Genomic DNA, 27,637 nt, shown 5'->3' on the forward strand with positions numbered 1-27,637 from the left:
CGCCGCACCCCGCCCTGCTCGCTACTGCGGGGCGCCAGCATTGTCATGGTCCAATCTCCGATTGTCCTGCTCTGTTATGGTAGGGTCTCTTGTTGCTCTGCTCTGTTATGGTAGGGTCTCCCATTGCTCTGCTCTGTTATGGTAGGGTCTCCCGTTGCTCTTGTCCTTTATGCTAGGGTCTCTTGTTGTTCTGCTCTGTTATGGTAGGGTCTTCCACTGGTCTGCTCTGTTATGGTAGGGTCTCTTGTTGCTCTGCTCTGTTATGGTAGGGTCTCCCACTGGTCTGCTCTGTTATGGTAGGGTCTCTTGTTGCTCTGCTCTGTTATGGTAGGGTCTCTTGTTGTTCTGCTCTGTGATTGTAGGGTCTCTCATTGCTCTGTGATGGTAGAATCTCTTGTTCTGCTCTGTTATGGTAGGGTCTGCCATTGCTCTGGTCTATTACGGTAGGGTCTCCCATTGGTCTGCTCTGTTATGGTGGGGTCTCTTGTTGCTCTGCTCTGTTATGGTAGGGTCTCTTGTTGCTCTGCTCTGTTATGGTAGGGTCTCCCACTGGTCTGCTCTGTTATGGTAGGGTCTCTCATTGCTCTTGTCTATTACGGTAGGGTCTCTCGTTCTGTTCAGTTATTATAGGGTCTTCCGTTGCTCTGGTCTATTACGGTAGGGTCTCTCGTTGCTCTGTTCTGTTATTATAGGGTCTCCCGTTGCTCTTGTCTATTACGATAGGGTCTCTCGTTGCTCTGCTCTGTTATTGTAGGGTCTCCCATTGCTCTGGTCTATTACGATAGACTCTCTCATTGCTCTGCTCAGGGGAAGGCGTTCTCTTTCCATTGCTCACAGGGCTTTGTTACGGTTCGACACCTCTGTTATGGTAGGGTCGCGCGGGAGTCTTGGCACATGCCTGCCATTCCTGTCTCGGGTTTCATGAGCCATTAATGTGCGGTTGATTCACGCTCCTGGTCCGGAAGGGGAAAAATTATTTCCTGCCGTCGGCACGTGAGCCATGGCCCTGTCACCCCCACTGGGGAAGAGTGGGGGTGTCATGGTGACTAGATGTGGAATGCGTGTGTGTGTGTGACTGCGGTGTGTATGAATGCGGGTGTATGTGGGATGCAATGTGGATGCAATTTGTCTCTATGAATGGGGGGTGAGTTGTGTTTCGGTGAATGTGATGGGGTGCGTGTGAGTGTGTGAAAGGGATGTGCGTATGTGAATGAAGTGCGTAGGGGATGGTGTGTGTATGATATCAATAGGTGTGTGCGTGATTACGATGTGGATCTATGAATGGTGTGTGTGGTGTATGTGTGAGAATGGTGTGTGTGTGTGTGTGTGTGTGTGGATGGGTATGTGTGAATGGGGGTATATATGAATGGGGTATGTGTAGGAAGGGGGTAGTGTGTGTATGTATGAATGAGTGTGGAGGGTGTGTGAATGCAGTATATGTGTGAGTGTGTGTGTGTGTGTATGAATGCTCTGTGTGCATGAATGCGGGCATGCATGAAGGCGTGTGTATATGAATGGGGGTGTGCAGGAAGGGTGTGTGTGTGTGTGTGTGTGTGTGTGTGTGTGTGTGTGCGCGCTGTGGGGGGAGGGGTGGCACTGCTGTGTGTATGTCATGTGTGCACTTCCCTTCCCACGGCCCCGGGGCTGGGCAGAGAGGGAAGGTGCTAATTGCGCTCCGCGGGGGTGGGCTGGCTCCTTTCACACCTGCCCTGGGGATGAAAGCCCTGAGCCCTGGGGCGGGGAATCCATCAGCCCCTCCCCGCGCCCGCTTCCTCGGGGCTGGCGCGTGTGAACGACCCGCGCAGGGGGGTAGGGAGCGCTCAGGACTGGCCCCGACGCTCCCGAGCGGCGCTAGGGGGCGCTGCGCTGCAGGGAGCATGAAGGGGATCAGTAGGGGGCGCTCTTCTCTGCCACTCAGGGCTGGCCCCAGTGCCCCAGGGGGCGCTGTGCTGCAGGGAGCATGAAGGGGATCAGTAGGGGGCGCTCTCCCCTGCCACTCAGGGCTGGCCCCAGTCCCCAGGGGGCGCTGTGCTGCAGGGAGCATGAAGGGGATCAGTAGGGGGCGCTCTCCTCTGCCACTCAGGGCTGGCCCCAGTCGGCGCTGTGCTGCAGGGAGCATGAAGGGGATCAGTAGGGGGCGCTCTCCCCTGCCACTCAGGGCTGGCCCCAGTCCCCAAGGGGCGCTGTGCTGCAGGGAGCATGAAGGGGATCAGTAGGGGGCGCTCTCCCCTGCCACTCAGGGCTGGCCCCAGTCCCCAGGGGGCGCTGTGCTGCAGGGTGCAGGTGGGGGGGGGGGGCTCTTCTGGCTCCCCCTAGAGTCTGGCAGCCTGTACTGCACCTGCTCATTTTCCCTGTGTTCAGTGACACCTGCAGCCTGGCTAGGGGCAACCCCCGGGTGGGGGCACTTTGCCTCTAGCCAGAGCCATTAGCCAGTGCGGTGAGCGGGCTGGCTTTGCCCCAGGCCAGGAAGGTGCACCCAGCGTATTTGTGGTTTTCCAGGGCAGCCCGCCAATCTGAAAGCCCACAGGGAAAGCAGCCAGACCTGGGGACTGCCAGGCAAATGTGGTTTGAAATGAGCTGTTCAAATCCCCTTTCCCTGGGATTAACACCTCCCAGCTCAGCTAATTGCACTCCGGAGGGTGTGGGAACTAGAATGCGCTTTTCCCTTTCAGGAAAGGGGGGAGGTGACAGGGCCTGTATCCTTCTCACCTCGCTTGGGCAGTCACCCACCCTCCAGGACTGTCCTGGCCTCTCCAGGAATCCAAGGTTCATCTTTCTAGAGTGTCATGCACTGAAACCTCCAGGACTACAGCCCACAGAAATGTGCAGGCCTGGCTCTGGGCCAGCCAGGACCTCCACGAAGTCAGCACGCCCGAGGGGAAAAGTGCCATGGCCTATTCCCCTGAGCCAGACGGGCTAGCGCTGGGCCGGAGCCTGGCAGGAGATAGGCCCCATATCCCATTCCCCACCCTCCAGAGCAGCCAGACAGGGGCTAACGATGGGCCGGAGCCTGGCAGGAGATAGGCCCCATATCCCATTCCCCACCCTCCAGAGCAGCCAGACAGGGGCTAACGATGGGCCGGAGCCTGGCAGGAGATAGGTCCCATATCCCATTCCCCACCCTCCAGAGCAGCCAGACAGGGGCTAGCGATGGGCCGGAGCCTGGCAGGAGCTAGGTCCCATATCCCATTCCCCACCCTCCAGAGCCAGTTGCTTATTTCTTCCCCCTCTCTGGGGCCTTATTAGACCCCTGTACTAGAGGCTAAAGTCTTGGGCTCTTATCTGCCTTGCCCTGTTCCAAGCATAAGAGTCTGGAGCAGGTGAATAGGTAACTAGGTAGCGTCAGCCGAGCTGGTTTCGCTGCCCTTGGATAAGAGACACCGGAGCCAGGAATGTTCTCAAGTGTTTTTATCGGCAGTGATCTGTGAAGAATGTGACATTATCTAAGCTGGGGGGAAGAGCTACCGGGGCTGAGTGCCAGGTTCCTGGTGCCTTGGTGAGAAAGCACCCAGCCCCACACCCTGCCCCACACCCTGCCTCTCTTTTGTGAGCTGGAGTTTATGGGCTACAAAAACTGACTACAGATTTGGGGGAGGGGAGGCTGAAGAGGGCCCCCATCGGACAAACTCACAGGGCTGGGCAGAGTGAAGCCAGGACATTTGGGAGGGAGCAGGGAGTGGCTGGGAGTCAGGGTTCCTAGGTACTCAGGGAGGGTCCCCGGAGCTAGTGGGTTAGAAGAGCTGGTCTGGGGCTCAGGAACAATGTTCCCTGTATGCTGAGCACTTGGGTGGCCTCCCAGGAGAGATACCAGTGCTGCCCAGATGACTAGCAGAGAGGGGTGGTGCACATCTGAACATGCCTTGGTGCGCATGACAAAATTTATTCTGCACGAATGAACAAAAAATTGAGAACACTGCTCTGGAAGGGGTGTGGGGGAGTAGTGCCGGGGGGCAGTGGGGACAAGGCTCCAGGGCGGTGGCATAGCCAGAAGAGCAAGTGGGCCCCGACTTTGGGTGTCAGACCCCACACCCGGCCTGCATTAAAAATGGGGCCCACCCATGGCTCCCCCCCCCACTCCAGGGTTCTAGCCCTGTCCTTAGAAGGGGACCAGGTCTGGGGTAGAGCAGTGAAGGCTGCTGGGTTCTGCTTCTAGCGCTGTACAGTCTCTAATCTGCCTGTTATCTCCAGGGTAGGGGCGAGGCCCTGACTTTGCCGTACAATTTCCTCGATTGAGCTTTATACTTGATTAATTGGCCTCAAGAAAAGGAGCAAATAAGGGGCAAAGGGAAGGGAAGGACAACAGAAACTGGCATGACGTAGACATTACAGTCCACATGGGGTGTGGTGAATATAAACACAAACCTCCCCACCCAGGGCAGTAGGGGGTAGGGGTAGGGGGCCGGGGGCAGGGGGCAGGGGCGCTCCCACCCACAGCTGCACGGGGGCAGCAGGGACAGACATACGCCCCCCCCCATCTCCCACCCCAAAGGAAGATGCTGCCAGTGTTGCTGTTACGGCTGCTGAACAGGGCTGGTTCACGCCATATGGAGATGCAGCAACTTCTGGGGAGGGGCCTCTGGGTAACAGCTGCACTGCAGCACCACACAGGGAGGGTCCACCGGGCGCTCCGAAGCAGCCAGCTCTGGGGCTGGCCAAGCCCACATCTGCCAGCCCTCACGTCCCATCCACCCCAGTCACCTGCCCTGCGTTAATGCCCCGTGACTTGTCCCTTAGTCACTAGGGGACAGCTGAGGGATGAGCAAGTGGCCTGGTTGCCAGGGTTAACGTGCAGGCAGCTAACGAGGCACCTGCCTCTCTTTGTGGTTTGCATAAATAGCCGGGCTAGATCCGGGTGAGTCCTCGGTGACGGGGTGTGGATTCCCTATAGCAGGAAGTGTGCGATTACCCCACGGCAGCACGTCCCTGGGGCTTGTAATTGAAGGGTGAACAAGGCCGGCGGCTTAAGCAGTTGCCTCCAGGGTGAGATAGCTGGGGCCAGCAGGCAGCCCTGCCTCATGGGGATGACTTGCCTGGCTCGGAGGCAGCCGGTGGCAGGTGGAAGCAGGTTTAAAATACGGCGTCTCCTCAAAATTAGTAGCTTGGCTGGACGAGGCCCCGTTTTTCATTCGCCCTCCCCGCGGCCAGACAGTCCCTCCCCTCCCCCCAGAGCCGGAATGGAGCCATCGCCCCCTGGTGGGGAAAGCCGCCTGCTCCAGAGCCTTGGGCTATCAAGCTACACACCCAGTTTATTCCCTCCCAGCTCGGACTGGCAGAGACCCTGGGGGATTTTGCAGCAGGGGAATCCAGTCGCTTGCAGGTTTGCGCTTGTGCAAATGGTGGTCTCTGCAATGTGAAGCCAAGCACAGGCAAGATATGGCCCACGGGCTGGATCCGGCCCGCCAAGCTGCTGGCCCTGGCCCTAGGGCCGACTTGCCAGCACCCTCAGGCACAGAGCAGTCCCATGCTGCTTTAAGGGGCTGGCTGCTCCCTGCCGCTTTCTGTTCCCAGCGCTGAGCGGGAGGGGGGGGGAAAAGGCTTTGCACTCTGCCCCTCCCCCAGCACCATCTCTCAGCTCCTATTGGCTGGGAACCTATTGGCTGAGAGATTGTGCGGGGGGCAGGGGCAGGGCGCAAACTCCCTCTAAGGGAGCAGCCAGTCATTTTGAGCAGCCTGGAGCTGGGCAGGCAAGGAGCCTGCCTTGGGATCCTGCAGGGCTGCTGGCTGGGAGCCACCTAGGTAAGTACTTCCTGGCAAAGCCTGCCTCTGGCATCCCAGCCCCTCCCACTCCCAGGCCACCACCCTCTGCACCTCCTCTCCCCCAGGTCACAACTCCCTCCCAGATCCTGCACCTCCTCCTACTTCCCTCCCCCAGGCAAGAATCCTCTCCTGCACCGATACCCCCCCTCAACCCTACACCCCAGTCCCCTGCCCTAGGTCACAACCTCCATCCCTGACCCACTTTCCAAAATCTTGGCGTGCCAGCCCCATCAAAAATTATTGCCCACCCGTTTTAAGCCACGACTTGAGGGCTTCAGTAACTCACTGGGGGGTTCTGGGTCTCTCAGGAGTGGAGTGGGGGAGGTTTGGTGGCCTGCAAGATGCAGGAAGTCAGACGAGACAAGCATGATGGTCCCTTTTGGCCAGCAAGTCTATGAGCACAGAAAGCACACGGCACCCTCCCCCCCACTCTCCTGGCCTCCCCGTTCATTGATCACCGAAAGCAGGTCGCTGACATTCTTCATTTGTGCTTCAAACAGGTCAGTGTCACCATTGTTGCAGCAGCTGCCTGAGTCTGCAGCGAGCCTGAGCCAATTACTGCACCGGAAGTGACCCCGCTCATCTGAATAGCAAAGTTAACGCTGAAAATGAAGGATGAACTTTAAAGTCTCAAGCCGAATGACACTTCCCTCCACCAGCTGTCAGCTGCTCCTTGCGAGCAAGGGCAGAGAACAAGGCCCCAAGCGGTGCTTCCTAAAATCCAATCCAGCTCCAGGGTTTTTGCTCACAACCGCTGCAGCCTGAAACCCACCAGAGCTGCCACTCTGAGGCGGGTGGGTGCAGGGACAGGGTAGGCGGGTCGTGTGTGCGTGTGGAGAGGTGTGTTCCGGGCGTACTAGGGGCACTTGAGCGGAAATAAGAAACCTAATGGTGGGGGAGGTTCAGGCAGGGAAGAATGGCGGCAATAGGGAGGAGGGGGTGAGTAGCAGGCACTTGGCCATGGTGACCTCTCACCAGACACCTCAGCAGAAGGATTTGAGGTTTCCACCTGCCACTGCCCAAGCTCCCTGAAACCCAACGTGGGCTTGTGGAATGCCAGAGGCTCCAGCAGAGCCGCTGCATCGGGGCTGACTGTGCTCACGTCTAGATGATGCGCGCCTGGTGAAGCTCCTGCGCATCGGTAGGACTGACTCTGATCCTGGGGTCTTGGACTCTAACCACCATAGGGTGCCGAGTGATGGGAGATTGGCAAACGGCTGTTCTGCCGGGCCACAGGCTTTTGTGGGGGATGGGCATCATGGCAGGTCGGCCCCTGGCTTGCACCTGTGGGCATGCAGGCACTGCCGGTGTTGGAGAGCTCTCGCCGAGGAGGGGAGAACCGCGTGGTAAGGCGCATTAGATTCTTTGCCACCTTGCAGGCCTCCAGCGTGGATGGGGGCTCCAGTGGGCTCCAGGTGCGTAGTGGCTGTGGATTCAACTTCCCTTGGCAGGAGTTGGCACAGGCCTCATCGGTGAATTCAAGGAATGGCCCTCTTGGGGGCACCAGTCGCTGCCAGAGCACTTCGACCCTAGTGCCCTCACTAGCTCACAGGGCCTGTGCCACGTCCCCCTCTCCGGTCCCCTCACCTGCCCCAACCCTGCAGTTCTTTGCAACCATCATCCACAAGAAGGGCTGCACTGGTCAGACCAAGGTCCAGCCAGCCCGGTGCCTGGCCAGCGCCCAGTGCTTGCAAGGGAATGAGCAGAACAGGCTCATTTTGGGCGACCCAGCCCGTTGTCCTGTCCCAGCGTGGGGGCAGGTAGTTTACCTGATCTCTCAAACACAGCATGGGTGAGGCCTCAGTAAAAGCTCCCTGTTGAGGTCAACTCTGGCACCCCCTGGTGCCAGGCATTGGCAGCACTGGGATAAAGGGTCCAACCAACCTGGCACGGCCTCAGCTCCAGTCCAACCAGCCATGGTGCTTCCCCCCCCCCCCCCCCCTGGCCCCCCACTGGGCTGAAGCAGGGCAGGCAGCCCCAAAATAAAGGGGATGCAGGGTCCTGAGACATAGGAACTGGTCTAATGCCCCTGGTCTCCCAATCACAAGATCTGTTTTGAGATTTCTCAGCAGGGCTCTTGCTAGCGGGGTTTAGGGACTGGGAAACCCCCACACAAGGGCCCCCCCCACACAAGGGCCCCCTCGCAACCCAGCCTGCAGGTAGCAGCCGAATCAGGCCACAGGTCACGTACCTGCTCATCATTCTGCGATTTCAGAGTCCCTGTGGCTGGCAGCTGGGCCGCGTGACTTGCTGTATGCACCAGAGGGGATTTTAAAAAACATTTAGGGGCAGGACTAAGGCCAGAACCTTTGGGAGAGCAGCACAGGTACAAGGAAGGCTCTCAGATCTACCTGCAAAAGCAGAGATCCAAGGAGCCCAGGGCAATTGCTCCCTTTGCCAGCAAGCCTGGAGGCAAATACTTCCCCATACCCAAAAGTAGCTCAAGTAAATAGCTGAAGCTTATGTGCAGTCCCCTGCCTAGACACACCTAAGCCACGCTCTCCATAGCATGTCTGGAAAGAGACCTTTATTGACCCAGGCTTGCCAAGCTGCCCAATGACATGCCACAGCCCCAACTGGTGCACCCCAGTACACTGAGGCCAGGCACACGAGGATGTCAGTCCTGTCCCAAAAAGCATCAGTAAGAACAAGCCTCATTAACAGATTGCAGGGCTTTTGCACCAGGACCAGCCCCAAAGCATTCTTGTGATGTCTCTTCCTGGCTCCACACAAGCAGATGGCACAGATGAACTGTGTAGAGCTCCTGTCCAAAGGGTCACACCCTTCAAGACTACACCCCTACTTTTTCACCTGTTCATGCCAAGGCCTTTTTTACACAGCCTCGTGGTTGTGTGTAGTTGTTTCACAGCAGAGCCAAGCTTTTTGTGTGTCACAGCTCATTATATCCTACACCTTGAATCCTCATGGCAGAGCATAAGATAGATGCTTTGTGAATAAGGCTCTAAGTGCAACACTGCTAAATCAAGGAACACAGCTGAGCAGGGATCGTAACCTGTGGGGTTCTTTATTCAGCACATTGAAAAGTCAAACTTCATTACATTCATACACACTGCAGCTCCAACTGTAGGACTGACTTGTCTACTTGCTCACTTCAACAGCACTGCCCCTGAGACATTTACCAGCCCAGCAGAGATCCATGTCCACCTTTTTCCATGCCAATTTATATGCAGGTAGATAATGCTATCACTGACGAACACCCCTAGCAAGCTGTACTTACTGGTCACCTCTTTGCTTCCATGGGTTTAGCTATGAATTTATTCAACAAAAATGTTTATTTTCCTAGGTATGCAGCAGATCACTGCATTAGGGTGAATTTGGAGCAACAAGTTGCTAATAAAGAAAAAATTCTTGTACCTCAAGGCACAGTATACAATTTTGCAAGCTAACAAAACTTGTCAGTTTCACCAATGCAATTCTGTATTTCAATTATGCATGAATAGACCGTTCTGTTGAACGTGTTTAATACCTTCATGGAGAATTGGCACCTTGTGCAAATGTGTATGTAACCCTGGAGGTTGCATGATAAATATTTACATACTATTTGACCTTTCATAGAATACAGCTTTTCATTGTGCAGCAACCATGCTTCCAACAGCATAGCAAAAACCCTCAAGCAAGCTTTTTCCATCCATCCCTGCCACACTTCCCAAAAATACTTTCAAGAAAACTTCCTATGTAGACACCAATACGAGAACTCATACATGGACAATGTCTCTATAAGCTAAACACGCCTATGTTGGAGGATGGTGCTTCATGCAATAAAGATGAGAACACGCAAATGTAAATGCACATAAGTGTAAATTAAGGAGCTTTACATTTAAACCACAGATCAAGATCACCTTTCTGCACTCGTTTGCTTGATAACATGTTAATCCTGTTCGTAACTGAACACATCTATGTATATTTAACTCTCATGGCTAAAGTTGGGGCATTGCAGAACAGTCAGCCCAAGCTGTCCGGTATACACTAGTTGCCTTTATTGAAGCCCTGGCCCCAAAGAAAGCTACACATGGCAACTAAAACAAGGGGGTTTTTAATGTAAGGGATTATTTCAATACAAGGGGGAGAAACAGGTAAAATTGAGGGAAATACAAAGTTGACACAAATGGAACAAGTTTTACACGGGCTGCGGTACGAAGTCTGACATACAAAATAAAAAAGTCACAGTCTGGGAATTTGTACAATCTTAATAGGGTCTGTCACGGCGGTCTTGTCTATGGTCACCCCTGCGGAAAGAGACAAGTGTTAGGAATAGAAGCAACCAGTAGGTGCAGCACAATAAGGGGAAATTTTAAGCTTCCCTCAAGCAGCCAAGTGATTCTTGTAACAAGTCAGAATGGTTTTAGATGCTGCAGCATTTTTCCTATTTTACCAGCAGGGAACTGAGGCAGGGAAGGGACTTTCCCCTTTCATCTACAGCAAGCTCAGAAAGGGCCGTTTATGATTCTCTTGTCTGACCACTCAGCCAGCGATTTGTGGCAAAGCTTTGAGGCCCACAGGCTTTGTTAAAAGATCCAAATGGAGACTCATTTGCCAGTTGTTACTTTCACAATTTAAACAGAACAAGCGTGTGTCCTACTCGAGGGCTAGAGGTAAATTCAGACAAAAGTCACTTCGTGCCAGTCTGCTTTACCTGTTATCCATCTTTCCTGGCCCAAATCCACCGCCCCGATCTCCACCTCGGCCTCCTCGGAAGCCACCCCGATCACCGCCTCGGCCTCCCCGGAAACCACCACGGTCGTAGCCACCTCGGCCTCCCCGGCGCTCTTCCCCAAATCCTCCTCCTCCTCCTCCTCCTGCAGAGGGACAAATGAGCACAGGAGTGAGTGGTGCCAAGAATGCCTCCCTGGCAGTAGTGCTGCCCTGCTCCACTGGTGGGCAGGAGACAAGCAGTCGTGTAAGTTACCCATGTGTGGTCCTCCAGGTCCCTCTGGCTTCGGCGCTTTGCACTGGTTGCACTCATTACGCCATGAAAAATTCATGTTCTCACAGGCCCTGGAAGATGCAATTTTAAGATGATGCATTAATGTCAGGGAAACCCAGAAGACCCTGCTTCTTTCTCCACTTGCCATCAGAGCCCCTACTTACGGGTTAGGACACTTCCAGTCCCCTGCACGCTGCTGGCCACCTCCACCGCTAGGGAAGCCACCCCGGTTACCTCCACCAGGGCCACTGTTGCCACCGCCACCTCCACCACCTCCAAATCCAACACGACCCATGGGCCCTGCGAAAGGACAAGGAGAGGTATGAAAGGAATCAGCCTCCCTGGAAAGGACATGGCTACTAGTGTTGATCTTTCTGCTCCCTGCCTCACCACAACAGCACTGAAGAGCTGGATTCATAGAATCCTAGATCAAAACTGAAAGGGACCTTGAAAAGTCATCAAGTCCAGTCCCCTGCTCTCACATACCGTCTAGACCATCAGCTGTCATCTCTGGAGAACGGCTTCTGCTTCATTTCCTACACACTGACGACGACTTATTTCACTCTGCCTTTCCCCATAAAACTGCTTACCCACTGGCCAGCCAACTCTGTGCAGCAAGGGATCCCAGAATGCATTGCCCCTATATGTGCACATGCCCAGGCAGATTTTCCCAGCATGCACTGCCACTGGCAAGATTACACCACAGAAAATACAGATAAAAAAATCATGTCTGACCCGTATGTCTATTGCACATCTGCAACACAACAGGTAAGCACATATGATGGGTCCCTCTGTGCATCCTCACAGAAGATAAAAGTCTTATGGCCCAGCTACTAGCTCCGGAAATCTGAGGTGTCAGCAACAGCACCCATCACGTACCAGCGAAGGAAGAGCATACTGAGCTATGACTGAGTAGTCAACTGGGAGAACACCATGAATACCCTATTGGTTCCATTTCAGATGGGGGAAGACCTTACTAATATAGTTGTCTTTTGACCCGATCAACTGTATAAAGATATGGCTGGGCCTTAGAGCAGTCTGTCAATAACTTCTAGGCTGGCTGTGTCCAAAGCCTGAAAAACAAGGGCCGCTTTCCTGCTTGGGATTGGGCACCCTTCCCCATAAGTAGTACACATTTCTAATTACCTCCACGGCCTCTACCACCCCGGCCATTTCCACCACCACGGTTGAAGTCCGCCCTCCGGGTAGCGAAGGAAACTTTGATAGCATTGCCGGAAAATTCCTTCCCTGATTGGAGGAAAGAAACCAAACATGTCAATTTCACCAGTTTTACGATTGGTTTTGCTAATGGTTCTAAAGGTGTCTGCATTTCACTTGACCCCACAGCTGGTTGGCTTCAGTCTCCCCCTCAAGGAATAAGGACATTTTTGTTAGAAGGGGGTTGCAGTGCAGTTTGACAACCCTTGGACTAGCTCATCATATAGGTCCCTTTCCTGGCCTTAGAACCCACATGCCAATTGTTGGAGCTGCATCTCCAGTGTACAACTCTACAGATGTTTTTCTTGGTCTGAGAACATCAGAATGCACTGTGGGAAATGCAGTCCAGTGAAGAAACCTAGCTCAGCCCAAGAATGAGGCACCTGAAACTACCATTCATGTGATTAACAAGTGGCCCTGTGGCATCTTAGGGTACGTCTAGACTACGTGCCTCTGGCGACAGAAGCATGTAGATTAGACTACCCGGCATAGGAAAATGAAGCGGCGATTTAAATAATCGCCGTTTCATTTGAATGTAAATGGCTGCCATGCTGAGCCGATCAGCTGTTCATCGGCTCAGCGCGGTAGTCTGGACGCTACACGATCGACATCAAAGGCATTTGTTGACCTCCCAGGTATGCCTCCTAGACGAACCCTTAGAGACTAAGAGAACATAAAACACAATCTCATGCGCTTGTGGGCAACACTCTGAAGTAGGTTTTGCTCTCAAAAGCTCATACTGTATATTTTTGTTGATCTCCAAGGTGCCTCATGACTACTGTTTTTAAAGTTACAGACTAACATGGCTACCCCTCAGACTTCATTCATGTGTGTGTCTGATGCAGATCAATGTCAAGATAATGAAAAATTGATTTTACCCTAACTGAAAACAAAATTCCAGTCAAATTGAAATATTCCCACGGGGGGGGGGGGGGGGGGAGGGGGGGAGGGGAGAAAAAAGAAAACCTTACTACAAAGAAATTATTTTCAACTGTAAGAACATGACAGGAATCCTGACCAGCTGCACTTTAACCCCCCGGTCTCTGGATCAAGTTACAGCACTATAGTTAGCGGCTTGTCCACACATGGAGCTATTCTGGAATAGCTACTACTAAAATTCACTCCCCACTTCCAACAGAGAATGAATCCTGCTCAAGTGAAGCCCTGCCCACAATCTGAATGATTGCAGCACCTGACGCTGACGTAGGACCTCCATTTCACAAAGAGAAAAAAGGTCCAGAAAGGAAGTGACTGAAGAACAGATCACTGCTAGAATTTACTCTTCCTCCCCAGTAGGTCCCACACCCACCCCAGAACCAAGGACAAAACCCAGGAGTCTGGGCTTCCAACTCCACCAATTATACTGCCTCTTACCATCAAACCAATCAATGGCTGCCTTGGCAGACGGAGGATCGTCGAATGACACAGTGGCTTCCCCCTTTAGCTTCCCAGTTTCACGGTCTGTGTACAAGTTAATCATGGGTTGTCCAGTTTTCTTATTTGTCTGGAACACAAACAATAAGCACATGAGAGTTTAGCTTCTAGAGCTGGGGTGGGGCAATAATTTTTAGCCAGGAGCTACTTCAAAAAGACAGTTGATCTGGGGGTGGGTGAGCCCCTGTGTCCCCCTTCCTCGTGGGCACCCATGCCCCTGGCAGAGTGGGAAGAGGCTTCACACTCCCCTCTCCACCCTCAGGCCCTGATTGGCCTCGCGGCAGGACCTCCACAGGCAAGACCAACCTACTTGGCGGGCTGGACTTTGGCCCTCGGAAGCCCTTTTACCCACCCGTTCTAGAGATTAGCCTTACAGGGTGGGCAGTGAAATGTAAACAAATATTCTATTGGTTTAGGCTAGAGAGTATTTGAGAACTAGGCATGGAAGGATCTCAAAATAATCAGGATTGCAAGACGGTCACAACAGTGACTGCCTTACAGGCCAAACGCTCTCCACAGTTAAGTGTGCTTGGATTGTACGTTAAGGGCAGGGGGCACAGGGTGACAAGGAACGTGCTTTATTAGCCATAACTGTTTTTGCAATTCCAGAATGGAGTTCTCTATGCTGGTACCTTAATGATCCCTATTTGCTTGAAGTAGTCAGCGACTGACTCAATGGTGACATTTTCACCGAGTCCCTGGACGAAAATGGTGTTGTTGTCAGAGTTATCCTGTTCAGAAGCTGCAAAGTAAGAGAGTCAGTCATACCCCACTGCCAATGCTCCAGGAAGAGCTGCTTATCAGGGTCTAACAAGCCTTAGGGGGCACTAGGGCTACACAATGTCATGCCGACTCTTGACAGGCTGCTCTAAGTAGCTTTCTTGTGAAATAGTACAGTGCTTATGTCTTAGGGGGCTACCTCAGATCAACTTCAGATCTTTTAGCAAACCCCCTCCCCTCCACACAGAGGTAACCTATTTGGGAACAAAGTCACGTACCAGAGTCATGGCGTGGTCCTTGGTCCCGGGGCCCTTTTGCACATGAAAATAAGGAGAGATCTAGTTAGTCGATGGGGACAATCTCCTCTCCCACACACACTAAACGTTTTAAAGACAGCAGGCCAGTGTTGGTACATGTGCTCTGATGGTTGAACCTACGTTTACTTTAGCCATAGGCAAAATTACTATGAAGTCAAAGAACTTAAGATACTTTGAAGACAGTACTGCAAAACCAGTGACAACTCCGTTTTCAGATGTCATACTGTACACAGAAAAAGCCTCTTTCCAACACTATGTAGAGGGTCAACTACAAAAGCCCTCATAACACACATTTAGTCCTGCTTAGCATCACCTTCAGAGGTCTGTTTAAATTGAGACCTTTGTGTATACAATTTAAGGAGCTGCTACCCAAAGAGATTTGTCCACAGGTTTATATACATCTTTGTCATTCACATCCTTCAGTAACAGGTTGTAGCATCATACCACTTGCTACCCTGGTTAGTGATCACAGTATATAAACACACTCTTAACAGCTCTAAGATTTATGCAGAGATATAGTGGCATTAGCCCATGCCACATTTAGCAGTGAGCTAACCTTGCATAAATATAGCTTTGCTTCACTTAAACCATTATTTACCTATACATACCATTGATGTATTAGTATTTCTGCTATATTTAGACATTTCATCCATTATACCATTAATCACACCCAGATCAGATTAATTATCTCAAGGAACCTAAAAGCATATGCCCAACACTGGTCTCTTAAAATTAAATTGACCTGGTCAAGAGATCATTCATGCCAAACCCTTTTCAGCAAACCCATGGGAACTCTCCTGGAAGTGTTTAGATATTTTGTTTGGTATATTTGAGTGCAAAAATACCTTTTTTCATCTTAAGATATAAGCTTAAATATAAACCATCTTTCTTAAAGTGTAAGCTTACAAAACCATGTAATGTAGTCAAAGGGACGTTTACGCAAGACCAAAATTTCATTCCAGTTTTTGGGGACTTCCCCCATTTTCTTTACCAGTAACCATAAAAAAAGTGCACAAACTCTTTGCATTGTTATCCTCAGGATTGCATGCAATTGTTACCATGTTTTAACTCCAAAAATCACCAGCACTTAAAGCTTCTTGTGTGTTTTGTTTTTTAAAAAGGAACCACACACAAACCAGACACTTCTAGGAAATAGCACTTTTGTTTTCTTTCCCCAAAGCACACTTTTTGTGTGTGTCTTGTTGCAAAACATTCAACCAAGATGTATTGGCACCAAGAACTTTGGTCAAAGCAGAAGCCCAGTGAATACAGAAATAAATGACACCATATGTATCTAAAGAACTCATTTGGTATAGGGCTGCAGAGGGTGCTCCCATAGGTTATATCTGATAAATGGTGGCTTTTCCTAATGCATAAAGATTCTGCATATGAAAGACAAGTCTCTGGAAAAAATATATACTTTTTTGGTTCAAGTTTTGAACTCTTTGGACTTACCACCAAACTTATTGAAGCCACCACGCTCACCACCGCTGAGGAGATAAGTTAGAAGATAATGAAGCTTTTTCCATGGCTAAAAGGTTCACTAAAACTACCAGATCTTAAAATCCTGACCAACAATTTTTTTTTCCAGTTCTTCCTGAATACCTAAAGAACATTCCTTTCAACCTTGTTCTGTCCCTCACCATGTTTAGGCTTTTTATTTTTAAAATACATCCTTTTGTCTTGCAAAAATTGAATGGATAAATCTAATACAAGTGCAACTTTGGCTTCTAACCTTCTCCTAATCACTTCAGCCGTCGTGATGTACACTTGAGATAACGCTGAGTCCTCGATGCAGTCCTAGCGTAGGTACCGATCCATGAACCGTATATCACACTGTACCAATATATTGTATTCCCCCAGTGTTGATACCACCTAAATGTAGGTACGTAGTATATTTGCTTTGAAAGCATATAAAAAAATCCAACCCAAGTTCTCTAACATAGCACAATAAACTAATTGACTGCTAAGCCTGGATCTGACATAAGCTCTCTCTCCCTTCCTCACCCTTAACTAACATGTGGAAGGTGGAGAATTGATAAAGTTCATTGACTTTCATACCTGTAGCACATAAAATGCAGAGTTTGTTAACAGATAACATGTAGTGTTAACAGCAGACAACAAGTAACAATACTTTGATTCCCCCCAACCTAATACTTACCTTTCTAAAAAACAATTTAAACTCAATATTTCTCCTGATCAGAGTTCACAATCAGCATTATTTAGCATGTTTCTCAACCTAACAGTTTATTTTTAATAAATCACCAAGCAAACCTCTGCTGAGTGAGGATTGTTACACCAAGGCAGTTTAAGACACTGCTTTTCTGTGTGTCATGAGATAAACCAAAAGAAAGTCCTATATAAAATGCAAGCACAGCTGCTGAAGCTGCTAAATGAATGCCCAAACACTTCTTTTAACCCAAGGAATGTATCCAGTGTGGATGGACCACAGAGTTAACCAAGTATGTTACACAGGTTGAAAGCAACCAGGTTGGGAAGACATCTTCTCTCAGTGAGAGACTTACAGCCCTCTTTTCTTACCAGCATGACCCAGGTGCTTTGGTGAACAAATTATAGCACCAGATAAATTGCAAATAATCCCATGATGTAGATTTATACGCCCTTCGAAAAGCGGTATTTATAAACCTTCAGTAGATACCTAGACAGGGTAACATGTACCATCAGAAACGCTTGGAATTCACGTTGTGCATTCAACATGGTAAGACATTTGAGGTCAGACATATAACTTCAATAGTAACCACCAGCGGGGTACTTTACCCCCATGCATAAATTCTCCAATGTAGATATGAACCTACAGCGGTTCTTAAATTAGACAGTGGGAGTCTTCCCCACTCGCACAAGAAAAGCACTTGCCATTCAGTCTCCTCCCCATGTAAAACATTGCAGCTCCCTTACCACACACAGTACAAGGATATGGCAATCCACCCATGCACACAGACAGAGCTTCTACACAACACCCTCCCCAACATGTACACTTCACATAATGATGAAGACAGTGACATTAAACCCACTCCCTCTCCCACCACAAGCGTCTAGACACTTACCCCATGCCTCCACGACCACCACGGCCGCCTCTTCCACCACGGTCAAAGCCGCCCCGGCCATATCCTCCCCTGCCCCTGCCACCACGGTCTTGCTGGCCACCTCCATAGCTGCTCTGATCCTGGCTACCGTAGCCACCACCGCCGCCACCACCACTACTGCCGCTCATGGACGACTGGTCCTGGCCGTAGCTGCTGGCTGGAGAGTAGAATAACATGTCAAAGTTAAGTGAATGGCCAAAGCAGTGGAACTGGAATCAGAACTCCTGGGTTTATTCCAAGCTCTGCATGGGATGTGTATGTGTCTAGTGATTTAGAGATGTACTGGAAGTTCATATCCCTGAGTTGGATTTCCAGGACTGTCACCAAGGTAACAGATTGTACAACCTTGAAGCAATCTCTCAATATCCCAGCCTCCTGGCTGGTTAAGGGATAAACAGAGGGTGAAAGCTGCATGAATGGCCCTTAAAAGGTCAAACCCAGGTAAAGAAACAGCCCACTTTTGAGAGCTGTAGTGACTACTGTTCACCATCTGGTTGCACAAGTTTGGATTCCCCCACATCACAATCCCCCCCAGTACAATTAAGATCAACTCACATCCACTGTTGCCTCCACCTCCTCCGCTGCTGCTACTGCCGCTACTGTACTGGCTCTGCTGCCCGTAGCTTTGTGGAGGGTTGTAAGATGGCTGCTGCCCATAGGAGCTTGGTTGCTGGCTACTGTAGCTGGATTGCTGGCCATAGCCGCTACTTGGGGGCTGGCCATAGCTTGTGCTTTGGGAGCTGCTTCCATAGCTATGGATTAAAAAGGCCATTGTCCTTTAAATACATGCCAAAGCTCTTTTCAATTCTCCAGGGATTTGGTTTGTAGGACAGTGATCATTGAAATAGTATGGTCTAGTGCAGGGAGGGGGAACTTGGAGACCACTGACTCCTGGGGGGGAGGGGAGGGGAGAGAAATCAGGCACTGGCCACACAGCCTGGGGGGTGAATGAATGGAGGCTCAGAGCTTCCCCTACGCTCTGGTGTGGGGCCAGGCTGGCATGCAGGAGGGAGTGTGTGCTCTGACTGGGGGTGCAACTGGGAATAAGACATTGAGTGTGGGAGGGGCTCTGGGCTGAGGCCAATGGCTATGGACTGCAGGAGTGGGCTCAAGGCTAGGGTATAGGAGGGGGTTGAGGATGCTGGCTTCACTCACCTTCAGGCACCACCTCCAAGCTCCCATTGGCTGTGGTTCCTGGCCAATGGGAGCTGTGGGGGTGCAGCACTGGCCACTGAAGACAGCATGCAGAAAATTATGCAGGGAGCATGAGTTCCCCACCCATGGTTTAGCAGCAAGAGCACCAGATTGACTCTTGAGCTATGTGACTCTTGAGCTATGTCTACACTGCAGGCTTCTTACCCAAGAACGGTTTTATGCAAGACTTCTTGTGCAAAAGGTCTTCCACAACAGCATGTCCACACTGCCACGTGCTTTTGCGGAAGAGATGTGCTTTTGCGCAGGAGCGTCCATGGCAATGTGGACGCTCTCTTGCACAAGAAAGCTCTGATGACCATTTTAGCCATAGGGGATTCTTGTGCAAGAGGGCTTATTTTTCATGGGGAAAGGAAAAATTCTTGCACAAGAAACCCTGTTTTCCAACATTTTACTATAAATCTTCTTGCGCAAGAATACGCATGCAGTGTAGACGCTCTAAGTTTTTACGCAAGAATGGCTGTTCTTGCGCAAAAAGCCTGTAGTGTAGACGTAGCCTTGGGTTCTAGCCTCAGCTTTAGGAAAGGAGGAGTCTAGCAGGTTGGAGCAGGGATGGGAGTTGGAACTCCTGGGTTCCATACACTGCTCTGCCATTGACTCAATCAGCGAGCCTGAGCAAGCCCCCTTCCCTCACCATTTGTAAAATGAATATAGACAGGGGCTCAGAAGGGAAATGTTTAGCCATACCTTCCCGTTGTTGAGCTGGCTGCTGGTGGCTGGGAATAGCTAGGATACGATGAGGGTTGTCCGTAAGAGGTCTGAGAGGTCTGACTGCTGCCATATCCAGTTGTTCCATAAGCTGGAGGTGTTGACTGAGTGCTGTAGCCAGCTGGTAAAAAACCCAATCCATTCTTAAAACATGGCCAGGCTAAACAGACCCAATGAATCCCTTCTATACCTCAAGCTGATTCAGTGCAACTGAAGTATAGAAGAGAGGCACCAGCTTATGTCTCCACAGCTCCTTTGGAAAGGCCGTGTTACTTAGTAAAGAATAAAAGTAACTCAGGAGACAAATTCTAACCTCAGTTCTGCCACATGTCTATAGTTTCAAGGCACTTGGTAAGATGTATCATACTAAACTTCCTTCCCATCGGCCCTAAATTGCAGGCACCTCTGGGGATGATATACAGAAACTAGTTAGATACACAATGCAAACCTTGGGGGAGGATACCAAGTAGGGAAGCAAATTTTACGCAATCCCTAGCCCATATATAGGCTAGAACTAGATGATGCAGATTCACTCTCACCCAAAAATGAAAGGTGATAGGGATTTTGTATTATTCAGAAGGGCTGAAGAGTGTTATTGGGTTTTTAAACACTTGATGCAGTAGGGACTGAATCAGCAATATAGCCACACCAATTAATGGATCCTTTGATGGAATTGGCCATCTGGAGAGAACCGATAGGAAAATACTCTGACGTCACTCAAGTAACTTTTGGATGGTGCTGATGAGACTTGCTGGCAGTGAAAAACAGCTTCACTTTAGCTGGACCAAGAGAGTGACACTTACTGCTTTGATTCTGGCCGTAAGAAGAACTGTAACTGTTCTGTCCATATGCTGAGGTGTCTGCAGACTGGCCGTAACCGCTGTAGCTCTGCTGGCTGTAGGGCTGACTCGTTTGCTGAGAGTATCCCTGTCCTGGTGGTGCTGGGTAAGCCCCATAGCTAAATGAGGATCAGACAGGTTAGATATTCCAGAGGCCAGCAGTGACTCCATAGTTAAGGCTGCAGCAGTTTAGAAACATTTTTTTTCAGAAGTCCCACACACATAAGCAAACTAATTTGAAAATTACCATGACATGGTGACACCATGTATCATGCAATTTGGGTTGAGGGGGATTTGAGGGAATAACCCACATTGTATCAGAAGCCCTGAACACCATTAGCACTGCTCCAGGGAAGCAACGAGTCAATGGATTTAACAGCATGGACTAACAAGTGTGTCAGTTGCATTACAGGGCAATAGGCAGATAAGAGCATTGTGCTAAATAGAGGCAGAGTCCCTGCCCAAAAGAGCTTAGAAATCAAGGGTGTTTAGGAGGAAGTTTCCTTTAGAATCACGTCATTATTTAACTCCCTGCTGTTGTTTTATTTGGATGTTTCTATAAAGCAGAGAATGCTGGCCGCTATTGGGAAACAGGATGCTGGGCTAGATAGGTGCACTGATGTGATCCAGGTCTCTAGGAGCAAGGAGGGATAACAGACTAGATGGGCCCACAGGTCTAATCCAAGGCAGGAATGTGGGCTGGAAGAGCCCACTGATCTAAGGCACTAATAGAAGAGCGATGAAGGAAAGACTCCTGGGATAACCCCCCCCTCCCCCATGTGCCAGCGTTGTCTTCTTTTTGCAGAGCCCAGACGGCCAGCACCGCGCACGGGCGGGGGAGGGTTACCTCTGGGTGGCCGGCTGGCTGTAATCTGCAAGACACAAAGAGGGAAGCAGTGAGTCAGGTCCCAGACCAAAGCCCAGCTCCCGGGAGAGGACGGGCGGGGGGAGCAAGGGGGGGCACCGTACAGAGGGGAGGGGGAGGCCCAGTGCGCAGGTGTGTGTGTGGCTCCCCCCCCCGCAATGGGGCGGTCACAGGCAGTGCAGGGCATCTACCCCCAGGCTGGGTGGCAGCGTGTGTGCGTGGGGGGGGAGGGAATGGACCACGCTTCACTCAGTGGGCGGGAGAGGCGATGATTGGTCGGGCGCGGAGGCTCCAACCAACCCGCTCTGGCGCCGCCTGCACAGCGCGTGGCAGAGCCCGGATGAAAGACTGCGGCAAAAAAAAAAATCCGCACGACGCATGCGCCCACACGCGGGTGCAGGGCGGGCGGCCCATTTCTACTGCGCATGCGCCGCCCTCCTCTGCGGCTCGAGGCGGCGGCGGCGTCAGGGGCCACAGCGCGCGTGCGTTCTTCTCTGCCACGCCCTTCCCTCTCCGCGCGCGCGCGCGCCTCGCGCCCCCTCCCTCCCCAGGCGCGCAGGCGCCGTTGGGCTACACGCGCGCAGCGAGGAAAGAGCCGTTTCCTTTCCCCCCCAAAATGGCGGCTAAGGCCTCAGTGTCGCAGGTATTGAAGGGGGGAGGGCGCCCCCCCCCCCGCACGAGGCACCGGCCCCCCCGCGCTATGTAGGAATTGCGGCCCCGCGTGCACCGGGCGGCGCTGAGCGCGGGAGCCCGCCCCCGCCACGGGGGGGGCATTCGTCCCCGGGGGGGGGGCTGCGACCCGCCCCCCCCCGACGGGTCTACAACCCATGAGCAGCCCCCTCCCGCCAGCCCGTGCCCTGCCGCAGAGCGGCGCCCCCTCACCGTTAGACGCCATTGCTGCTGCTGCCGCCGCTGGAGTGAACGTCCTTCCCCCGCCCGGCAGTATTTATACCCTCCCCTCCCCCGCCCCTTGCTCCTGGACCGTACCAACTCCCTCGGCAGCTGGGGGGGGTTGCTTGGCCCCTCCCTTCTCAGAGCCGCTGTTGCCCGCTCCCCCCCACTCGGGGCGGACCCGCAGCCGGGTGTATTGTCTGTGCAGGGGGGGCGGTGGTTTTTCTCTGTGCACAAGGCCCCTGTTCTGCCCTTCCGGCCACCCCCCCCCCGGGAGGGGAATGGTGCAGGCTGCGGGGGTGGGGGCGCGAGGAGGAATGAGGTCATGGGGCTGGGTGGAAGGAACCAAAGTGGCTCGGAAGCGGGGGGGAGGGGAGGATGCGGGGAGAAGGAGTTTGGTTTTCTGCGGGGGGCAGGGTATTTGTGTGTGTGGCTGGGTGGGAGGGAGGCAGGGAGGGGTTTGTGCTTAGGGCAGTGTGTGTGTGTGTGTGTAGGTGTGCATTTGTGGGAGACCTTTGTGCATCAGTGAGCAGGAGTCTGAGTTGTGGGTCAGTGTGCAGGAGTGTGTGTGCGCGAGAGAAAGATCTTTTGGGGTAAGTGTACAGAGGTGCATGTGTACGAGACTGTGGTGCATCAGTGTGCAGGGGTTTAAGATATTTGTGGGTCTGTGTGCAGACCTGTGTGTGTGTGAGAGAGGGAGAGAGAGAGAGAGAGAGAGAGAAAGAGAGAAATCTTTGCGGGTAAATGTGCAAGCAACACTTGTTTAGTTTGTCATACCAACAAGAAATCATTGAATTGATAGTAGGTGGGTTTGTCCAGGAGTGTCTCTTTGGGGGAGTGTCTCCTGAGGGCAATGTGGAGTAATGGTAAAAGCCATGGGCCAATACCTAGGGTCTTAGATCTCTGGCCTTTTCGGTGATCATGGGCAAGTCACTTTCCCTTGGCATGCCTCATCTTCCTTACTAGTAAAACTGGAATTAACTCCTTTGCAGAACTCTTAGGCTATGTCTACACTACGTGCGTCTTGTGCAAGAAGCCTTTTGCGTAAGAGTTTTTGCACAAAAATTTATTGCGCAAGAGCACGTCCACACCTCAAATCACATTGCAAAAGCACATCACTTTTGCGCTGTGCTTTTGTGCAAGAGAGTGTCCACACTGCATGGGCGCTCTTGCGCAAGAAAGCTCTGATGGCCATTCACAGAATGACCATCAGAGCACCTGTGCTTTTTCCTATAGCGGTTTCTTTCGCAAGAAACCCCTCTGGAGCATCCACACTTGCCTTTTTGTGCAATAGCTGTAGTGCTAAAAGCAGTTATGCTTCAGAAAAGGAGGTTTACTTATGGCGGAAAAAGTCCTCTGTTCTGCCGTTTAACTGCCCATTTAATTGCCCAAGAACTCATTTGAGCTGTGGATGCTCTGCAGGTTTTTGCGCAAAAAGCTTATAGTGTAGACGTAGCCCTAGAAGCAGACCAAGAAGTGCTAGGGGGGTGGGTGTGTGTGTGTGTGTGTGGGGATCCATTTTTTTTCTCCAGGGTCTAAATCACTTTGTGCATTTGTTGATGGTATTTCCAAAAGCTGATTTAATCTGGATTAATCCTGACTGTTGGCATAAACTGAGTTCACGTCTGCAGTCTTGCTCTTGATTCAAGAAGGCGAGCCAGTTAAATTGCTCAATAAAGCTTAGTGAGATCCTTGACTGACCTTTGTTCTCTTGTTGCAAAGTTCACGTCTGAATATTTATAACAGTTCAGCTGTTTACTACACCTTCTTCTCAAACCCTAGAAATGATTTCATGCTGCGATATTCAGTGGGGACGTTTCTTAGTGAGCCATCCTCCAGTAACAAAGTAGGAAAGAATTCATGCTAATAAAAGTAAGAGTCAGTTTTAATGGTGGAATCAGGCCAGAACAATTCCAAAGGCAGGGTCTGAGATTTTAACCATTTCAGATTATACAATATAGGGATCACCTAGAACTCAGACAGCTGGATTTCAGCGCTGATATTGGGGTGGGATGTTTGAAAGGATGAAAACGGTCTCTAAAAGAATGCACTTTAAATTAGATTGTAAGCTCTTTGGAGCAGGAACGTCACAAAAAGTGATTACTCTGCAGGGGTGGGGAACCGTTTTTGAGTCCGGGGGATGCTGACCCCACAGAAAAATCAGTCGGGGAGCACACACAAGTGAGAAGCAAAATAGAAAAACCAAACCCTCACTGATGTGGCCCCTGACTGAGAAGGAGAAAGACACTCCCCATGTTCCCTTTGTACACCAGATCTGAACTGTACTGAAGTTCAGCCACTGTTAGGGTGAGTAGATTAATAGATTTTAACACCAGAAGAGGCCACAGGTCTGTTCATATTTAATCCTCTCTCAGTGCAGGGGAGTGTGATCAGATTAGATGGTCTTTTGAGGCTTTATCCAGTCCTACCTTGCTGTAATTCCATAAGTGGAATTGACTTCCAAGAGAGTTTCACTCAGATACCTCTGTACTGAACCAAGTAACTTGTGTTTGACTAAAGCATCTTGTCTATTCTTGATCTGAAGCTATCAAAATATAGAGAATCCACCAGCTCTCTTGGGAAGTTTGTTCCAGAGTCTAATTACCCTCATTGTTAAAAGTCAGGGCCTTGTTATTTCTCATTGGAATTTGTCTGTCTCCTAATCACTGGTTCTTGTTATGCTGTTCTTTGCCACAGTGCATCCTTCTCTGGGGTGGAGCCTAGCAGTCAAACCCACATATATCACTACTGTTGGCTGGCTGAGCTAAGAGCAAACCCTTCCTCTTCGGAAAAAAAAAAATCACAGGATCTTTGCTGGAGGAGACCAAATCTTGGTTAAAAAGCTGGTTGCAGAATTTCTGGGAAATTCAAACTTGATAGCTGTCCCACAAGCCATTCCTATGAGAGACTTAGGTTCTGAATTCTCGTTAGCTACTCTTGTTCCAAGGAGAAACTGAGAGGGAAAGGTTACCCACAGCTGCAAGGAGATCACTCAAGACTTTGACACATTATCCTTTCTGTGATTTAGATCCACATACAGTAACTCCAAAGTCCTCCCAAGCAACAGATGGCTTGCAGGGTGGCCGAATCCTTCACATCCCAGTTTAACGAGGCCTAAGAATGTAATTCCATTAGCTGCAGGTTCTAGGGTGGAGTCAGATTTCCCCCTATTTCAAGACACATTATATCGAAGCAGCCCTTCCTTCCCTTTTTCAGTCTGCACCCCTGAGCAGGTTTTTAAAGGAAGATGAAAAATCTTTCCCTCAGGTTCCCAGGCCGGATGTCTCAGCAAGGATTGGGAGTTTAGATCAGAAGCTGTTTGGGGTTCGAGTCATCTCTTTGGTGTGTGTTTGTGCAGCCCCTAGCACAAAGGCCCCCAGCTGTGATATTTTGAACCTTGTTTTATTGTGTCATTGTGAATGTGTACTTGTGTTTTATGACTTGAAAAGTGTAAGTAGCAATTCATAGAGGACATAATTAGATGCCAGAGATAGTAATCAAACGCCTATCAACACGATAATATAAAAGCAATACCGTTACTTCTTTTGCCATGCTTAATACATCGTTTGGTGACAGTTTCCTGAGGTTAGTACATTTCACTTATTCTTAAAATTAAAATGTTTCTATAAGCTTAGAGGAAACACCTTTTTTATTTGCTTATCTATGGCATGAACAAATACAGATCTTAGCGGGCAAATACATCATCTCTTATATAACAGGGATAAATCACGCATCAGAGTCATGAAATGGGCTAAAAATAAGGTGTTAAAAAGCTGAACAAGTGGAGGGAGGCATGAAACACTCTTTGCTTGTGACGCCATTTAGTGTAGGGCCTGCCCTGCTAGGCCCCATAAGTGGTATGATAAATAAACGTAATGATTCTGTACTTATCACTGGGGTATCCAATTCACAATTGTCACTGTGGGTTTCTTTTTTAAGCAGCATTTCTTTTAAAACCCCTCAGGGTCAGGGTCCATTCAGCTGCACAGAATTCGTGTCTGGCGCAGTGTGTTTTCCTCATGACAAAAGAAAACGAACGCACGTTTAAGTCAATGGATGAAAAAATGAGCGTGGGAGGTGAGCAGAAATTGCACTTGGGGAAGAAAAAAAGTCCATGAACAAAATTGAGGCCTGGATTCTTTGTCTTGGGGCCTATCTGCGTTGGGGGCTCTGACTCTGCAGTGGTGACGTGGTATAAGAACCCACACAGAATAGAAAAGGTTGGTCCATGTCTCGGATCGGGATTCAGGAAGAAAAACGATTCCTCTCCCTGGAACCCCCTTATTCTGCAAAATGGTTTCTTCCCCAGTCCAAGGCTTTCCTGTCTGTGTCCCTGAAACCGGTTCAATCCGGCTCAGAGGCCCATGCGCCATTTATGAATGGCCTTGCTGGGCGTTGGCAAGGCAACCGTGGAAAGTAGGTCACTGGCTCAGTGCATGACACAAGTGCAGGTTCACACGGATCCCTGCTGCAGAGTGCAGGCGTGTGCACAGCTGTAGAGCCCCACACAGGCCCTCCAGAACCTCTAGCCCCACACACATACAGACCCCTATCCACTCCCACACAAATTCACACAGCCCTTACATAATAATAATATCTAGCTCTCCTCTACAGCCTCTCATGTGTCAACCCCAAAAGAGTATTACAGAGGCAATAAGTATAAGGAAGGAAACTGAGGCACGGGAAGGGGAAGTGAGTTGCCCAGTGGCACCCAGTGACAGAACAGAACCCAGGAATCCTGAGCCCTGCTCCTGTGCTTTGGCTTTCAGACCTGCAAAAATGACCAGCCCTAAATACTCTCCCTCCAATACTCTCCCTCCAACATGGTCATAAGGTGTCTCACACACACACACACACACACACACACACACACACACACACGGATCACCTGCACACACACATACACACAGTGGACAATTGAAAACCTTGTTTGCTTTTGAGCTGTCACCAAGGGCAACCCTATCTTATCCCTACTTTTTTAAATTAAAAGGCTACGTCTACACTGGCATGATTTTCCGGAAATGCTTTTAATGGAAAAGTTTTCCGTTAAAAGCATTTTCGGAAAAGCGCGTCTAGATTGGCAGGACACTTTTCCGCAAAAGCACTTTTTGCGGAAAAGCATCCGTGGCCAATCTAGATGCGCTTTTCCGCAAAAAAGCCCCGATCGCCATTTTCGCGATCGGGGCTTTTTTGCAGAAAACAAATCTCTGCTGTCTACACTGGCCCTTTTGCGCAAAAGTTTTTCGGAAAAAGACTTTTGCCTGAACGGGAGCAACATAGTATTTCCGCAAAAGCACTGACAGTCTTACATGAGATCGTCTGCTTTTGCGGAAATTCAATCTGCCAGTGTAGACAGCTGGCAAGTTTTTCTGCAAAAGCAGATGATTTTGCGGAAAAACTTGCGAGTCTAGACACAGCCAAAGAGTCCATTGTATTTCACACATTTGCTGTTTTTTTAAGGAACAGCCTCCCTTTGAAATCTAATCAACGAAAAGCAGTTTCAGGTCCACCCCCCGCATAAATCTCTCTGTGTTCATAGTGTTTTTCTTTAAGCCCCAGTTGCACAAAATTCAAACCCAGACGAGTCCATTAGAGCATCCGATCTGATGTCCTGGACAGCACAGACC

The 27,637-nt window shown here is 50.5% G+C and overlaps 1 protein-coding gene and 1 long non-coding RNA gene across 4 annotated transcripts in view; one reads left to right on the top strand and one right to left on the bottom strand.

Annotated features, from left to right (window-relative positions):
- Positions 1 to 9,795: 9,795 nt before the first annotated feature.
- FUS (FUS DNA/RNA binding protein) lies at positions 9,796 to 22,132 on the bottom strand. Of its 3 annotated transcripts, none has more exons than XM_075929005.2 (15): positions 22,002 to 22,132; positions 21,102 to 21,126; positions 20,219 to 20,373; positions 19,395 to 19,536; positions 18,051 to 18,247; positions 17,457 to 17,652; positions 15,847 to 15,881; positions 14,353 to 14,385; positions 13,987 to 14,096; positions 13,295 to 13,424; positions 11,849 to 11,950; positions 10,867 to 11,002; positions 10,685 to 10,773; positions 10,412 to 10,568; positions 9,796 to 10,004 (listed from the first exon to the last, which is right to left on the bottom strand). In XM_075929005.2, the coding sequence occupies exons 1-15, from the start codon at positions 22,012 to 22,014 to the stop codon at positions 9,965 to 9,967; spliced, it is 1,560 nt and encodes a 519-aa protein (XP_075785120.1). In that variant the 5' UTR covers positions 22,015 to 22,132; the 3' UTR covers positions 9,796 to 9,964. The 3 variants fall into 3 exon arrangements, with proteins under 3 accessions (XP_075785120.1, XP_075785119.1, XP_075785118.1); XM_075929004.2 differs by having other exon boundaries at positions 10,412 to 10,571; XM_075929003.2 differs by having other exon boundaries at positions 10,412 to 10,574.
- Positions 21,695 to 27,637, top strand: part of LOC142829383 (uncharacterized) — a 40,294-nt gene continuing 34,351 nt past the window's right edge. The window contains exon 1 of the long non-coding RNA XR_016349762.1: positions 21,695 to 21,762. This is a non-coding gene — a long non-coding RNA (uncharacterized LOC142829383). The remainder of the gene's footprint in view (positions 21,763 to 27,637) is intronic.

The sequence above is a fragment of the Pelodiscus sinensis genome, chromosome 5 (assembly GCF_052426305.1).
Source record: "Pelodiscus sinensis isolate ZL-2025 chromosome 5, ASM5242630v1, whole genome shotgun sequence".
Classification (NCBI taxonomy): domain Eukaryota; kingdom Metazoa; phylum Chordata; order Testudines; family Trionychidae; genus Pelodiscus; species Pelodiscus sinensis.

What these genes read in the sequence shown, in the direction of transcription:
- FUS (XM_075929003.2), bottom strand. An exon ending in GGTGGTCGTGGAGGCATGGG is followed by an intron (nt 15,882 to 17,456) that starts GTAAGTGTCTAG and finishes TTATCTCCTCAG; the next exon opens with CGGTGGTGAGCGTGGTGGCT. An exon ending in ACCTGGAGGACCACACATGG is followed by an intron (nt 10,575 to 10,684) that starts GTAACTTACACG and finishes GTCCCTCTGCAG; the next exon opens with GAGGAGGAGGAGGAGGAGGA.